Source organism: Arvicanthis niloticus, chromosome 10 (genome assembly GCF_011762505.2).
Source record: "Arvicanthis niloticus isolate mArvNil1 chromosome 10, mArvNil1.pat.X, whole genome shotgun sequence".
Classification (NCBI taxonomy): Eukaryota; Metazoa; Chordata; class Mammalia; order Rodentia; family Muridae; genus Arvicanthis; species Arvicanthis niloticus.
Window position 1 is genome coordinate 23,991,622 of NC_047667.1, and position 17,302 is coordinate 24,008,923.

Here is a 17,302-nt window from a genome sequence, read left to right on the forward strand (position 1 = left end):
TAAGAACAAACATGATTTCTCTATCTTTCCAAAAATCATAATCTTGATGAATCTAACTCATTTAAGTTCTCTCAGCTAGGAAACACTTTGTGTGGGAACTGTGAGTGTATGTGTTTGTGTGAGTATGTACATGTTCACATACGGTTGTATGCAAGGGAAGGTGTCTTCTTTAACTGCTTCTCCACTTTAACTTTTTGAGACAGGGTCTCTCATGGATTGGCTATGCTGCCTGACCGGTGAGTGTGGAGATTACAGATGTGAGATGCTGTGTCCTGTTTGTATGTGGTTGCTGATAATCTTAACTCATGCCCTCTTACTTGTACATAAAACACTTTCCAGTTGAGTCATATCCCCTGCCCTAAGAAACATTTCTGAAAAGTGATTTCTTTTTTAGCTAATGAAAGACTGCTCTTTAGTTTCTCAAATGAAACTAATGGTACTTCTCTGTGCACTAGAGTAAATGTATAAGCATTACATATTCATGAGTATATAATATGGACTTGGCCAGAAGTCAATTAAAAGAGGGCAACTGAAGGGTGAGGGAAATAGCTCAGCTCTTAAGAATACTTGCTGCTCCTCCAGAGGACCTGAACTTGAGTCCCAGAACCTGTTATCAGGAGGCTCACAACTTCCTGTAACTCCAGCTACAGGGTCTCTGACCCCTTCTTCTGGCCTCCAAGGGCACTAGCAATACACATGCCACATGTACACACATTCACAAGCAAATGTGCCTGCACACATGCATGCACACATGCACATGAATAAACATGTCTTTTTAAAAAGGAGAGGACAACTCCAGGCTCAGAGCTCTATCAGTCTGGACTGATTTCCTTAAAACTTTATGGAAAGAACAAGAACAGGAAAAGGCTGGGTTTTAATACACTTAATTTCTCCCCTCCTTTCTCAAAATGTGTGCTTTGGGTTATCTTCACAATAAACAAATAACTAAAAAATTAGGTACTTTAATCTCTTAGATTATATTTTCTGGCTTCTCACATATACATACATACAGAGAGATAGAAAAATATCTTTTTAGATATGGAAATAAGTCAAATTAAAAATCTAAACCTTGATGAAGGTTTGTTCTTTTCCTTAACCCTCTACCATAGCCTGCACACTGGATTTTATGAGACTTCAAGCCTCAAGCTCAACGGCTCTTCCTTTTGTCACACTCCACAATCTCTTAATCCTAACAATTGAAAAGTTCTGCTCTTTTTCTAATTTACGTCAAGTCAATCTACATCTGCTTTTTAGGAATTTCTCTCTAAAAACACTGCAGTGTAGCAGAGCACAGTAGTGACCATCTGCACTCCTAGTCTCAAGCAGGCTACTACTGCAAGAGGACCAAGAGATCAAAGCTGGCCTGGGGCGCACAGCAAGTCTCAACAACTGTAGACAAGTGAGTGACAATCCTGCATCACCATAAATGCTCATTTCCTTCCCCGGTATTATTCTCCCATGAACTAAATCTATGCACCCAGGGCTGCTTCTCTTGCACCCAGCGCAGCTTCTTTGAGCATTTTATCACAGTATTACTTTGTCACAGAAAGTAATCACAGAAAACTCAGAACAAAACAAAGGATCTTTCTTAGTGCTCCAAGCTCCCCATCACAAAAGGCAAAAATATGTCTGTCAATTATAAGACAAGTAGAGGAGAAAAAAAGGCTCTGACTAGACACACAACAAAATGTTAAATAGTAAGAAAGACCTCTACCAACCACAAAACCTCCCAAGCTAAGACATATAACTCAACAGTAAAATTAAGATCTATTTGAGCTTGCGTCAGACACTTTGTACCCATTTCTCTGTCTCTTTTCCTAAAGCATAGTCCTGCAACTGCTCCAGCAACTTCCTACCTCCTCTTCTCCCGTGCTTCCACAGAGGAGTCTGTTCCAGCAGAGGAGAACACCGTGGCAGCTGGAACCCCATTGGCAGTGCTTGGCGCAGGGCGGTTGGTGATCACACAGAGTGGGGTACTGGAAGAGACACTGTCTGCTGTTTTCTCTGCTGTTGAGTCAGCCTGAGATTTGTAAGGAGTCCTGGAATTAAGAAAAGACAGGAGCAAAAAGAGAACGGTCAGGCATGGTATACAGCAGACACTGGCACAGAGAAAGGAGGCACAGGTCTAATGAGAATCTTCTTGCTCAGATTTTGTTTGTTGGTTTGTTAATTCTGAGCTTGTAAGTATTGGAACAGTATGATTATACATTAGTCTGACATCTTCTGCTCAGGACTTGTTATAGGATATTTTTTACATGACATTAAAAAACAAACAAACAAAAATCAGCTGTGGCACAAAGCAAGATACTGACATATGCAGGAGTGTCTTAATGACTCGTTGCCACCTAACCTCCCTCCGCACATGCACAAAGATAGAGGATCTCACTACAGGTGAAAAAGACACTAGAATCACTTACGATAGCAGTCTCCACCTTCCCTCAGTTCTTGGCAGGGGAAGTCTTTGTGGCAGTCCTCAGCCTAGATTTGATGATCATCTTCTTGAATTCTCCAATTGAAAAGTATTCTACAACCTCAGTCTATTTGGCTCTCTCTCATCTAATCCAGCAACTGCAGTCTTTCTTCCATTTAGCCAAGTGCCTAATTCTCTACATTCATAGCTGCCTAAGTAAGAGACTGAAGCAGAGATCGAGCAGGATTCTATATGCAACCTTAACTACAGACTGCAACAGCAAGCTGTGTAATTAAAGTCATTTCTGTGAAAAGAAGATCTTTGTTTCTTAACAAAGAGTCAGGAGCAACCATTGGCTTTCCACCCAAAAAGCTATCATTTGTGATGTCACAGCTTGTTGCTGGGGTAACAGAGATCCAAAATTGATACTTGCAGAGATGGGAAAAGCAATGAAAAGCATGAATGTTAAAAATCTGTTTTTCACCTACTCACAATTATTATCAGAAATGTTTACAAGTAGCTATAAGCTCACTTCCAAATAATCACATTATTAGAATAAGTGTAAATGAGATAATCAAATCATAAAGTCTAAACATGCCATTAAGAAACATAAAAATATAACACTTTTGAAGATAGAAACTGTATCTTAAAAAACGAGCTACTTCTTCAGAAGGAATTAATACCTCTGCATAAGATGTTATTTTATATTCATTTTCTCATTTAAAAAGTTAGAGATAATTTCTCAGATTTGTTCATATACAGGAAATAATGATAAAACTAACAAGAAGCATGGCCATAGGAAACATGGAGCCAACCCAGGAACAATGTGCACACCTATAACTCTCAGCAGGAGGAGTCCATGAACCCAAGGATTGACCAGTCTAGGAAGCAGACTCCACCCTCCCACAAAAAAAAAAAAAAAAAAAAAAAAAGCCTTCAGCAAGATCATACTTAACAAAAGCTTACTGAAGTTTCTTTTTGGATTAATGTTTTTGCTTCTCTGCCATTTCTTTTTTTTTAAGTTTTATTTATTAGTGTACATGTGTGTACACAATATATATGCAAGGAAGTCAGAGGACAACTGCTTTACATGGATTCTGGGGCTCAAACGCAGGTGGCCAGGCCTGTACCCAATGTACCTTTACCTGATGAGCCATCTTGCCAAACTTGCCATTTCTTAGAGTATTGAAATGACAGAAACTTTGTATTTTATTTTATTTTACTGTCCAATGGTACCTTACTATTGTTTTGAAGCATGTTCTAACTTTACAAGCAAGCTGTTCCGAGCAGCTAGGAAATCTCTACAGCAGGGTCAGGAGCTGCCCAATGGAGCTGTACAGTGCGACCAACCAGCCAACCTAAAGTCCTATATCGTCACCTATGAGACACACAAGATAAACTGGAACAAAATTTCTTTCTTTCTATCTATCTATCTATCTATCTATCTATCTATCTATCTATCTATCTATCTATCTATCTCACTTAAAGAGTACCCACAATAAAATTTAAAACTCTTGACAAAACAGATGGGTTATGCATCAACTAATCTGGATATGAAACCTGTTTCAGTCCCCAAGGATCATGTGCTCTGGGCAGATGATTAAGCTTCTGGTTTGCTTTCCTCATTTAAAAATACATACCAGGGGACTACTTATGAAAATATAAATGACATGAGTGTCTAAGGCAGGGGTTCCCTGACTAATATTCATTACCTCCTACGAGATATTCCATGAGACACAGCATAGATTCAGTGTTAATTTAGAAGTCTCTCTTTGCCTGCTTCCTCCTTGCCTACTGCCTCCCACCCAGAATGCAGCCACCATGCTCGAGCTTTAGCAGTTACTCTGGACGGTGAAGCAAGCCTTGGAAATAGATTCCATAAAGTAAAGAAAAGGCATGGGATCTTTTAATGATTTTGGAGCTACTCTGCTGGCTGTGGTGCTGGGCTTTCTTGCTTATAAGAAGAAAAGAGGAAGCTTTATCATACTACAGCAACATTACAGAGACTTGCTTCTGCTTGTGAGTAAACATAAGCTCCCTTCTGTAGAGAAACTAGTCCAATCCTGCCATAAAACAGGGTTCAACAAAATTTTGCCCAGTTTCAGCTCTGACTTCCTCAGCGCTGAGGACTGAACCCAGGCCCTTAGGCATGCTAAACCACTAAGTTAAGCGCCCATCCTCCTGTCTGCATTCTCATCTTTAGTGATAATATACATAACGTCAACACAGCTGTATTATTATGGGAATCTAATAAATTTCTATGCAACTATACAGTGTTATTAATGGAGTCATAAGCCTGAAACCTCTATATAATTTTAACAGTATTAATGATAATGAATTATGAAACAATTCTTTCTAACCAAATTAATGATGACTATTTCAGGGACAGAAATCTAGTACGCTGGCAAGCATCATCCAAGTGCCACCAGAACAGGTGTTTTGGCAACAACACTGCTATTATTTCTATTTTTTAATTTTCATTCTATCACAACAAGACCTGTAAAGCCTTATGACCAAAACAAAACAGCCTCCAATACCCAGGAAAGGGTAAAAACCCGTAGTGCCAAGTGAGGCTGATGGCAGGAGAAATGCTCTGGTTTTGAGCACTTGGTGCTCATATGGAGGACCCTGGTTCAGTTCACAGCACCCACTACAGGTGGCTTACAAGCACTCCAAAATGGTGTTCCGTGTCAATTACCCTTTTCTGGCCTCAGCAGGCACTGTACACATGAGGTACACACACAGACAAGCAGGTATACACACATACAAATAAATTAAGTGTGTGTAAGAGAGTGTCAGGCAGGTGTGATGGTGCATGTCTTTAATCCCGGCACTTAGAAGACAGTCTCTCAGTTCTAAGCTGACCAGGTTTATTTACATAGTGAGTTCAAAGCTATCCAGGCCTACATTGTGAGACCCTGCCTCAAAATAATCAAACCAAACAAACAAAAGAAGAAGGAACTGAAATCCTGACGTGCTTTCGCAACACTCTGCTATGCTGTCGTTAGATGAATGCAAAAACCAAAATGATATGCTCCCAGAACAGTTCCTGAAAACATAAACCTCTCTCTCCTCTTAGTGCTCCCACAGGAATACTAATTAGCATTTCTCAGAAGGCAATCAGAAGATTTTGGGAACCGAAATTAGCTATTCTTCTAATCTGAGTTTGTATGTCATCTTCCAAAAGCCTAAATATGTAAGATTCTTACTAAAATGTTATATAAGTAAAATATATAACAATATTTTTAATACATAATTTACTATCATGGATCTGACTCTAAAATGTAATTACAACTGGAAAGGTAGTTGAAAAATGAAAGCAACCATGCTATGTTGACCCCTGAACATCAAGACAAAGACATGGATCCAATGTTATTCAATAAGCAACTGTTGACCAGCTAGTAAGTCGAAACAAAAGCATCTTCATTACATTTTGGATACTGTCACAGGAATTTAAACTTGTTCCTACACTGACAAAGCCTCTTTGCTTTAACTCTCACATGTGTTTTCAGAAGCATTAACTGTGACCATCAACTCAAATGGCTCTAAGAAGCCTTACCTGACGTGCTGCACAGATGCAGTAGTGTTTGTACTGACTGGTGCAGGGCAAGAAGAGGCAGGTTGCCATTGGCTGCCCCGAGAGGTTGATGAACCAATGGTAATGGGTGAGGTAGCAGGAGATGAATTGCAATTGGCTGAAATGTAGGGACTTGTGGGGTCACTACTTTTACCAAATGAAGCACTGAAAAACAGCACACAGTCACTTTCTTCAGGACATGCTGCTCACCCACCATTTCCCAATACCGCCTTCCCACCCAGATTGTGCATGTGAAAGGAATGTAGGCTAAAGATGGCATGGCAGCCAAGAAGTGGAGAGGTAACTCCAGCCAGAGCTGAGTCTCCAACAGCAAACAATCATCCAAGAGTGAAGCAATCACCACTCTTTAAAGGATGATTTTTGTTTTGATCAATCATCCAAAAGAATAAAGGAGGAGAGGTGCCATCCAACAAGGGAGAATAAGAAAGTAGAATACATAACAAGAGACTATTATAAGAAGAAAAACTCCCCAACAAACCCAAGTCCCCACATCATGCAACACAGCCTAGGTGAGAGAAGAAATGCTGCAAAAGCCAGAAGACCCGAGAACTCGGGAGGTCTGAGGTCTGAACGGTAAAACAAAAGAGCAAAGGGGAGAAAGGAGCTATATAGGAAAACTGTCTCCAGAGTTACTTAGCGTAGAGAAAGGTCTTAGAGAGCATGTAAAGTCTTAATTCTACAGAGTAATAGTGTGTGGGCAGAAAGAAAAGGACAAGGGTTTTTGTTTCTTTGCTTCCAACTAAACATAGTAAGAACTGTTTCAACTGAAGCAAAACATTATTTGGTTAAGAGTTTGTAAGCTGCTTTCTGACTGTAACAGCACTGAAACCCTGCGGGGGAGGGAGGGAGGGAGGGCTGATGATAAAGCACCCTGCAACCTTCACTAGAAAAGAGGCATTCTACTGGGCTCTATGAGATTACTTCCTGGCTGAATGTAAGAGATGATGCAGAGGATGTGAAGAAGGCCAAGGCTTGGCACAGCAGGGCGATGAGGGACTCCTCCTTGCCCTTTCTGTTTAAAATGGTGATGGCATACAATTCCTTCTTCTTGGGAAGATCACAGTAGAATCACAGAAAATGAGCGCTAAAAATCTAAAGCATCCAGCAAGTTGTAGATCTTTTCTCACAAAGTGTTCATGTAATTAAGCACAATTTTCAGCCCTTTCTTTTTGTGTTCGCTATAGCTTTGCCCTACATCAAACCAAAGACACTCAAACCCATCTGCTGAGGATTTGGGTCACTCCCAAATAACTCCACAATTGAAAACTAAATTGAAGTTTTCTTTTTCCTGCATCTAGAACATTATTCTCTTAGAGAAGTCTTCTTTGATACTGGATCTGACTGTAAGAGACAGTAATGTATCTTGGTAAATCAAAGCATTCCCTTTTAAGAGAAACAGGTGACCCCCTCATGAAACCCCAACCACCTGATCTGTGTAATAGCCAGTGGGCTTGGATGTAGCTTGGTTGGTAGGCTGCTTGCCTAGCATGCAGGAAGCCCTAGTGTCAACTTCTAGCCTCATAAACGTGTGTAGTGACAAATGCCTGAAATTTGGGCACTGAGGACGTAGAGGCAGGTAGATCAAAATTTCAAAGTTATTTCAGCTACAGAGTGAGTTCAGGGCCAGCTGAGATTACATGCCCTGGCTATATAAATAAATACATAAAATAAATGGTATTGAGATCAATGAGTTGTACTTGCATACTTTCAAAGTCAAGATCTTTCTCAGGATGTACCTGCAGAACTGAAGAATTGGAAGGCAGCCATGTCTGTTTCCATTATAGCTTACTTCCCACGTTCCAACATTAACTACTTGTTTAGAGTCTTCCTGTTAGGAAGAAATAGTTTTGATTGCAAACAGCTAATCTGCTCATATAAGGCATGGCCAAAGCGTGTTTCTAGGTGGCCATCTAGAAAGCCTAATGATGAAGGCAGGAAGTGGCAGCTAGAAGGTTAAGTGAAAGTGAAGAAAGAATTCAAAGTAAGCAATGAAAAACAGATTCTTCTACATCGGCAGCAAAATTCAAACCAAAATATTATTAAGTGTCTCTTGTAGCTTAATGGTTCTGGCAGAGGTGCTTTGCTTGCTGGCTAGCTTGTGGCAAAGGAAATAATTGCAGGAAAGAGAGTACAGATGAGATCAAAGGAAACCCATGTACCTTCTCTGCACACCAAACTTGCGAGTTTCACATCTTGATGGATCTGAGGGCCATTAAAGTCATAAAAAACAAAAACAACTCAAGTCCCTAAATTAGCAGGCTTGATATGAAATGTCTTAAACCCAATAGAAAACTGTCCACATCCCCACTCCTTACCGCCCTGTGATGCCCTCCCTCTCCCCACCCTCAAGTGTAACGTGGGATGAAACTACCCTAGTTTTAGAAAAGAGAAAGCCAGGACTAGGCAAGAACGCATATATCCCACCTTCCCCAGAGGTCACCAGATGCTGCTTCAGACTACACTTTTAATAGGGCTAAAAGGATGGAGTGTAAAGTCAGGTCTGTGGTGGGGACTGGAATGGGCTATGTTAATTCATTAAAAGAACAATTAATCTTAAATTAGTGAAAATGTTGATCCCAAGAAACCTAAAAGCTGTTCATTTTTGTGGTGCTAATTGGGTATAAAAGCATGCAAGCATTACCCACACCCCACGGCCAGAGTGAAGGAAGTCACCTCCCACCCCTCTGCAGCTGGTACCTTTTCAAGTAAGTTGCCGTGTAAGTGGAAGGAGCGATTGTCTGTGGGGCTTCATTCCCCTTTGCTTCATCCCTCCACAGCTGCCTGGTGTGGGAGCCACTCCTTACTAGATTAACAGCTGACTCTCTGGAGAGGCAAGAAAGAACAAGCAACAACAGAATGACTCCTACACCGACTGGACTATAAAGAGAGAAAAGGAAATGGAAAACTGTAGCATGCTAAAGAAACAGGCACATTTTCCAAGTGATTCTGTGTTTTTAATACCTGTTGCTTATACTACTGTTGGCTTTCTTCTATCAACATTAAAGCCAACTCATCTGACCAAGAACCAAGTTCTACCTCACACCAAACAGCCACACCCCTTTGTGATGAAGACTCCCTCATCACCCTCATTTAAAAAGCACTTGCACTGCTGTCCAGTGGCTGACTGCAAGGGAGCTAATGAGGTTTCCACAGAGGGAGAAGGGTAGGGGCTGCTGTGCCCCTCAGCACTGCAGTACTGACATGTCCATGGAGAAGGGTAGGGGCTGCTGTGCCCCTCAGCACTGCAGTACTGACCTGTGCATGGAGAAGGGTAGGGGCTGCTGTGCCCCTCAGCACTGCAGTACTGATCTGTGCATGGAGAAGGGTAGGGGCTGCTGTGCCCCTCAGCACTGCAGTACTGACCTGTGCATGGAGAAGGGTAGGGGCTGCTGTGCCCCTCAGCACTGCAGTACTGACCTGTGCATGGAGAAGGGTAGAGGCTGCTGTGCCCCTCAGCACTGCAGTACTGACCTGTGCATGGAGAAGGGTAGGGGCTGCTGTGCCCCTCAGCACTGCAGTACTGACATGTCCATGGAGAAGGGTAGGGGCTGCTGTGCCCCTCAGCACTGCAGTACTGACCTGTGCATGGAGAAGGGTAGGGGCTGCTGTGCCCCCTAGCACTGCAGTACTGACATGTGCAGAGGAGCCTGTCACAGGTGTTCACATTCTCAATTGAGATCCTGGGGTCTCTGCTGCAGAGTCTATAGGCCTGGAACAATTCTTCATAGGTTTTAATGTTTATTGAGTCACCTAGGAAATTCTGCTAAAATTCAAACTCTGATTCAGCATCTCTGGGCTGCATGTCTTTAAAAAAAAAAAAAAGGTCTAGTTTAAGTATGCCTTGAAATGTAGCAGTATTTTTAAATCTCCATTTTTCATTTAATTGATGAGGAAGGCATTAAATTTTACTTCCTTACTAATTAGAAGCTGATCATTTCAAATAAACAATCTATTCAATGTTTACTATGTGGAATACAGTACACTAGGCATGGCAGAGTGACTTGAAAAACAAAATAGACAGACTGCTTTTACAGAGCCTGCTGGGGTACTAAAACTAACTCATACCTGCAAGGACCAGGGCCCTATAGACAAGAATGCCTAAGCTGGAGTTATAATTTAAAGGGTAAAGAACTGGCAGAGAGAGAGATAGAGAAATAGAAAGAGAGAGAGAGAAAGAGACAGACAGAGAGAGAGAGAGAGAGAGAGAGAGAGAGAGAGAGAGAACTTATACTCTGAGCAGAAGGACAAGCACTCCATAAGGTACCAAGGACATCTGTGGGAAAAGGCAGAAGAATAATAGCTAGATCTCCATGACCCAAGGGCTGAAAGAAATCCCTGGCATGTGTTGTGATTACCTGTTCTCCTTTTCTTCAATGTCACTTGTGCTACTGAGCCTCCGGGGTACTAGCGTACTGAAATAACTTTTGTTTTCTCTTTCCTATAAAATAAAAAGAAGCAAAATGCAAAAAAAGGTTCAATATGACACAGCATAAAACATCTCTGGTTAAAAAGCAGGACTCTGCTAGGCATAGTGGCATACTTGCAATCCCAGCCCTTGGGAGTAAAAGCAGGAAGATTTCCATCCAGGGCCAGCCAGGGCCACAACACTGAGCCTTTGCCTGAAATCTTAAGAAGCCCCCGCTTAAGGACAGAAGGTGGAGAGGGGAATAGTTACACTTTCTCATAACTAGATTCATCTTTAATTCTATTTTGAGTAGTATTACAAAAGGTTGGCTTTCAAATGCTTACTCCTGCCTTTCCTTCAGCAATATCCTACACGAAGGGAAATAATTCTCAAGAGGAAAGTCAGAATGTTCCAGTGATGAAAACAGCATAACTTATACAAAGGGCATCCCTGAGGGGAGTGAGGGATCTGAGGAGCCACAGCTGTTCTGTGTAATGCCCTGAGTACAACGGTCTCGCTGTCTCCAGCTATTTTTTCTTTGAAACGCAATTTCCTTGGGGACACACATGGCAGATATCATACAGCTCATCCGACCTCTAGCCCTCGACACTTCAAGTTGTCTCCAGAAAAGCAAGACAGTAAGAGGACTATGATAACAAGAACCCCAGACGAGAACAATGAGTAAGCCCAGGAAAATTTAGAACCAAATTCTTCCTTGATGAATATGATGGTGAACTGTTTGTGAAGTCACCCTAATCATATATTTCTATAAATAAAAAAATCACAGGTTAATTTTTCTACCAGGCAGGGTATCATAGTATACACCTGGAATTCCAGCACTTGGAAGGCTGATCCTACATAGCAGGATCCAGGCCAACCTGTCTTAATTTTTAACAAAGAATCAACAAGCTACTAAGTGCTGATGTGTCCAGCTGCATTAAAGTTCAAAGTTCAACTTGCTTCTATACATCAAAAGAGTAAGTGTTCCTGGTACTTATTCAGAAGAACCATTTGGGCCATGTTCAATTTTTTTCTCAGTCACTGTTTTGTTCAAAGGAAGGAAGGAAGGAAGGAAGGAAGGAAGGAAGGAAGGAAGGAAAGAAGAAAGGAAGGAAGGGAGGGACAGACATAAGAAAAGCTGAAAGGAAAGCTATTTTAAAGGATTTCTTTTTTAGCCAAGAAAATGCTAGCTACTAAATAACTGTTTGATGAAACTATTAGAGTGACCAGACCAACTCGTTTTTACAGACACCAAATACATTATACCAAAATACCTCCTTTTGTAATGAGGAATTACTTTTGTTCTCCACTTAAAAAACATCTTCACAGTCTGTACTTCCACAGTCAACTTGGGGACTAGCAAAAATATTCCCATTTGTTGTCATGGCTGAATTTACAGGGAAGCACACTGCCTTGGCATCCCCCTGCATGGGCCCCCCGCCCCCACCGCACCTTATCTTTGTCATCCAGCAAAGCAGAGATCCGAGGGCTTGAGGAGGAACGGTAGATGGAAGAACCTCGATCCCTAAGGGCCTCCCTGGAATTGGCCACTTCACTCAGCATATTGTGGCTACCAGTTTTTCTGAGTCCCAGTCTCCATGAAGAAGGAGACTCATCCTTAGGCTCTTCTGCCTTGTTGAAAAGACTGGACAACTATAGGGGAAGAGGAAGAAGGGGAAAGTTCTGGTGATCTAGTCTGCTTCATCCTACTTTCTTTTTCCCTACTTGATCAAGTTCATGGAGCAGCCCAGGATGCACTAGAACAGACCCCTGGCAGGCTTGCTGCCCCTGTACCCACTCACTTGGCAGATGCTAGATGCTCCCAAGGGCTCTTTCTTCAGCAGTGAACTCCAATTCTTAGTGTTCCTGCCCACAGAGCTGCTCTGCTTTGCTGCCCTTGTGAACCAGCACTGTCTCAGAGCACCAGGAGACTGCTCTGGTGACTCGTTTTCTCTTGACTTGCTGGGTACCTGAAATAAGCTACTTTTCTTCTCTATGTCTTAATGCGCTTATCTGTAAAACTGTGCTAATGAGCTTAATCCATCTAATACAGTCTGCAGAAACAGGATGAGCTAACGCATATATATATATGCAATGTTCTTTCACATGATAAACTAATTATTTTCTCTTATTGAAAACAAATTTCTTTTTCTTACACAATATGATTTCAGCAGTTTCCCTTCTGTCCACTTGCAGTTCCTCCTGACCCCGCCTTCCATCTGGATCCCCTCTCTTTTTATCTCTCATTATTAAAAAAACAACAACAACAACAAAAAAAAAAACGGGCTCCTAAGTGCTAATCATAAAATATAATAACAAAAACTAACATGTTGGAATTGGATAAAACAAACAAACAGAAAAAAAAAAAAAAAGACCCAAGGAGAAGGTATAAGAAACAGTTCTCATACTTAGGAATCCCATAAAAACATTAGATCGGTATAATATACACAAAAACTCTAGTTCAGACCAGTGCATGCTGCCCTGTGCATGCTGCCTCAGTCTCTGTAAGTTCATGTGAGCTTTGACCCTGTTGATTTCCTGGTTCCTCTCCCCTCTCTGGCTCTTACAGTGGCTCTACCTCCTCTTCCACAGGGTTCCCTGAGCCCTGAGGGGAGGGACTTGAGGAAAGCATTCCATTTAGGGCTGAGTATTCCAAGCTCTCTCATGTGATGAGTTAATTTTAAGTTAATACTAATGGTGACTTCACAAAAATCTAACTAGACTATTAAGAAAATAATCTATTTGATATTAAGAAGCAATTTCAAAGAGTTTGACGATTTCATTGAACAAGAAATTTTAAGAGATAAAATCTTTAGGAGTAAGAAGGTCACCATATTTCTTATTCTGCCTAGACAGAATATCTTTCAAAGAGTTCACTAGCTTACTACCACCACAATTTCATTAAAAAAATTTTTAATATCAAAAAAGGAAGTGTCAGTTGGGCATGGTAACACATGCCTATAATTTTAGCATTTAGAAGGTAAAGGTTGCTGGATCGAGGTCATGCTCAGCTACATAATAAGCTTGAGGCCAGCATGGCCTATGGGTACAGAAGGCCCTGTCTCAAAACTATGGAAACAAAAAAGAAAGTTTACAGTGGGATACAGCTTAGTGGTAATATGCTTGTCTAGGATGTTCAAGATCCTACATTCTAGTGTCAGCACTAAAACCAAACAACAAAAACATTACATGAACAATTTTACATTGTCTTTCTATAAAGCAGGGAAACAGGCTAGAAATATGGTTCAGTGGTAGAGTACTTGCTTAGCATATACAAGGCATATCCATATAAGGTTCAATCTGCAAAAACAGAAACACATCAGGAAAACATCATAGGCAGCATTACCCAGAAACCAGATTAGGGTCTTTAGGGTATAATTGGTCCTTCAGATATCAGGAAACAGTCCATTTCCTGGGGTCTAGGAACCCTTATAAAAAAAATCTTGGATCTTTCTTCTAAACCCAGGTCATCTTTGCTGCTTTGCCACTAAAATTAGCCACTCATCCCCATCTACCTTCCACTCAGATTTTTCTCTTGTCTCCAATCATCTGGATATACACATTTGTGAGCCCCTTCCTTTTCACAAGCCTTTCCCAGTATTACTTTAGCAAAATAGAGCAAGTATGTGTGTGTGTATTTCTTAAGTTGGTAATGTTCTTCTATAAAAAGAAGGAAGTGCAGTTGCAGCAGAAGTGCCAGCATCTGAGGAGCAGTGAATGTCTGGACAGTGAGCAAGGACAGCACTCTACCTAAATCCTGGCTAATGACTCACAACAATGCTTCTAAAATAAAGAAGGCCTGCTAAGCTTGGTTTCATTTCCACTAAGGAGGTGAGAGAGTTTCCCCCATTGTCCATTCCAATACCTCAGGCCTCTCTGCCAGAAGCCTACATAAAGTTGATCCAGGAATGCCTCTGGCATTTCAACCATACCTTCTTCTCTTACCCTTGCCCATCACACAGGACTATAACCTTACTCATAAGACTAAAGTTTTCATGAGAAGTAGAAAAAAGAATTGCCATAAAAAACAATTCTGGATGCTACGTGTCTTCTACACAGTCTACTTTGTACACAGTTATCTTTGTTTTCAATATGAATAAAACAGGTAAAACACAGAATCTACTTGGTCTCAGGATACTTTCATCCTGTTATTGAAACACATTTGTAGACATATTTGTTTTGTATTAGTTTTTCAATGATGTGGGGGGCAATGTTATGGAGAAAATTTCTGTGTCCCTCTCTCTAAAATTCATATTAAAGCCTTAAGCATCAGGACTGCATCTGAAGCCTGAGCCTCTGAGGAAGTGACAAAAGTAGAATGAAGTCAACAGGGTAGCTGGCCCTTCTCAGAGGAGACACTCTTTCTACACGTTAAGCTACAGCAAGAAGAAGGCATAATTAACACAGGAAGACAGCCCTTATGAGTAACTGGATTGCCTAGCACATTGTTCTGGGAACTCTCCAGCCTCCAGAGCTATAAGAAGCAAATTTCTATTTTTAAAGTCACAGTTTATAGTAATTTGGTGTAAGAGCCTAATACAGACAAAAATGTACTCCTACTATTTTGCAAGAATGAGTCTTTGAGGCCTTTCTGTGATCCTGTAGTACAGTAAAATATAACTACAAATCAATTCCCAAGTACTCACTCTCCTAGCTGAAGAGGCAGAGGTGTTCTGAGCTGGGGCTGGGATCTGTTCCATGATCCGACTCTTGCTTTCAGAGTTGGAATGGTTGACAGTGGCTTCTGGCTTTTTATCTGTTGTTGAAGACAAGAGATACAAGTATAAATATGAAACCTTATCTTATGTATATAAACCCTTTTCTACTAAGAAAAAAAGCTTTGTCATTATCAAAGCAGATTATTAGGACCATGGAATGTCTGGACTCACAATAGAACAAATTCTAGCACCCACATGTAGAAAAAAATAAATTGAAGGACATCCTTATCTTGGTAGGCTTCAACTTCCGATAAAAACTGTCTCTACATCAATGCATGTGTATAGTTATATTGTAAAAATTCATTGTTATAAAAAAATCTGTTCAGTTTTTTAGGGAACTCAGCTGGGAAAGAAATGCACATGAAATGCAGACAGAAAATGCACACGCTAGACTTTGCTTTCTAGGTAACTACAATAAAAAGAAAGACAAATTATGATAAAAACAGAAGATGGATATAGTTGATTCAGATCAACAGATGCTGTAAATTTTAAATAAGGGCAGAGCCTCTGAGGAAAAAAATAAGAAAGCTGCTCTAATCAGCCAGGATTCTCTAAAAAACTCCAGAGAAAGCTAAAACATGGATAGATGGATGGATGGACGGACGGGGAAAATGCTGACTCAGAGATCACAGTCACATGTCCACTGGTTAGTAACTGACTGACCCAATTTAAGTAATGAGTAATTCTTGGGGTTGCAATAGGACCTAACATTAGAAAGAATTTCAAACAATGTAGATTAAGTTGTAGAACTTCAGTCACAGAACTCATATAACTAGGAGTGGCCCAGCCCAGCAGTCATCAATCTGGCTGTATATCAGTTAATAACTATAACACAGTGCCTGTACCTAGTGGCTATGATTCTGAAATTTATATTCTGAAAACAGTTATAGAGTAAACTACATGGATCCTATGGTAATTATAAGCTACTATGTGATAGTAAGCTCCTTTATGTTATTAATGTTATTGTTTGGTAGTTACTATAATCATCAAGGAATTTTTTTAAGTAATAAGCTCCAAGAATTCTAGTGTATTAGCCAAATGAAATAGATTGTTACAGTGCTGGCTTGCGATGTGTCATGCATCCCTGAACCTGTAGACTCAGGTAGTGCATTCTTCACGCCAAGTCTGGGCTTGGCCAGGTGACTTGCTCTGGCCTCTGAAACGTCAGCAATTGAGATCCTCAGCCTTGCCCTCCATAACTATTTTCAGAATACAGCTGCCACATGAAGAAATCGGGGCAGGCCTGCTTGATGAGACTAGATCACTTAACCTAAACATGACAGCCAAACAGCAGAAACATGAGCAATGTCATCCAAGACCAACTAGCCCTCCATATGCTTTACTAGTTGAAGGCACAAACCTGAAGAAGCACGCCATTGCCTTACGAGAGAGACAGGCTATCCAGTGGTCCCTTCCCCAGTTACCAAGCCATAGAATAGAGTTCACAAAGAATCTTTGTGTTTGTTTTGCTTTTTCTCTGTTTCCCTCACTGAGACAGTCTTATGTATCTCAGTGTGTCATCACACTGGTTATGTACTAGGGGTGACCTTGAATTTCTGATCCTCCAGCTCTACTTTCCAACTGCTAGAATCACCGGTGTGTGTCAGAGGCCAGGTTTTATGCAGTGCTGGGATTTAACTTGCAGCCTTGAACAAGCTAGGCTTGTTCACTGAGCCATAGCCTAGCTCAGCAGTTACTGTTTTAAACTATTAAGTTTGGAGATGGTTTATTATGAAGCAATAGAGAATTGATATACAAAGTATCTAAGTCAGACTAAAAGAGAGAAAAACAGAATTTCTAATAAAAATGCTTATATTCACCTCAAAATATAATTGATAGTTTTAATAATATCAATGTGTAAGATACATGAAAATTATAATTTTTAGAAGTTGTATCTATGGAGCTTTAAAAATGGAAGAAATGCAGTCAACAGATATTTGTTTAGTATCCACTCATGTGATAAGCAACATCAGGAAAGGGTTACATAAAACCCACAGCTGTGCTCCAGCTAATATTTAAGGAACACCTACACAGAGAAGGCCATGTGGCACCCACAAAGATAGAGACGACACACAAGAATGTTCAAATGCATCCAAAGCTTGTCTACTGGACCAGCAGGAGGGGCAAAAAAAAAAACAAACAAAAAACAAAAAACAAAAATAGCTTGAATA

General features: G+C 40.7%; 1 protein-coding gene across 10 annotated transcripts in view; it reads right to left on the reverse strand.

Annotated features, from left to right (window-relative positions):
• Positions 1-17,302, reverse strand: part of Ppp1r12b (protein phosphatase 1 regulatory subunit 12B) — a 203,273-nt gene that overhangs the window by 117,664 nt on the left and 68,307 nt on the right. For 6 of the 10 annotated variants that reach the window (XR_013112823.1, XR_013112824.1, XR_013112822.1 and 3 more), the window contains exons 9-14: positions 15,060-15,169; positions 11,866-12,066; positions 10,364-10,446; positions 8,706-8,831; positions 5,970-6,152; positions 1,857-2,039 (exon numbers count right to left, since the gene is read on the reverse strand). Coding sequence is in view for 7 of the 10 variants with exons in the window: in XM_076941236.1 (XP_076797351.1) it covers positions 1,857-2,039; positions 5,970-6,152; positions 8,706-8,831; positions 10,364-10,446; positions 11,866-12,066; positions 15,060-15,169 (886 nt within the window). In the remaining 3 variants the exon portion in view is untranslated. Of the gene's footprint in view, positions 1-1,856; positions 2,040-5,969; positions 6,153-8,167; positions 8,211-8,705; positions 8,832-8,867; positions 9,813-10,363; positions 10,447-11,865; positions 12,067-15,059; positions 15,170-17,302 lie in introns of those variants that run through there. The other 4 variants (XM_076941239.1, XM_076941240.1, XM_076941242.1 and 1 more) reach the window with 3 other exon arrangements.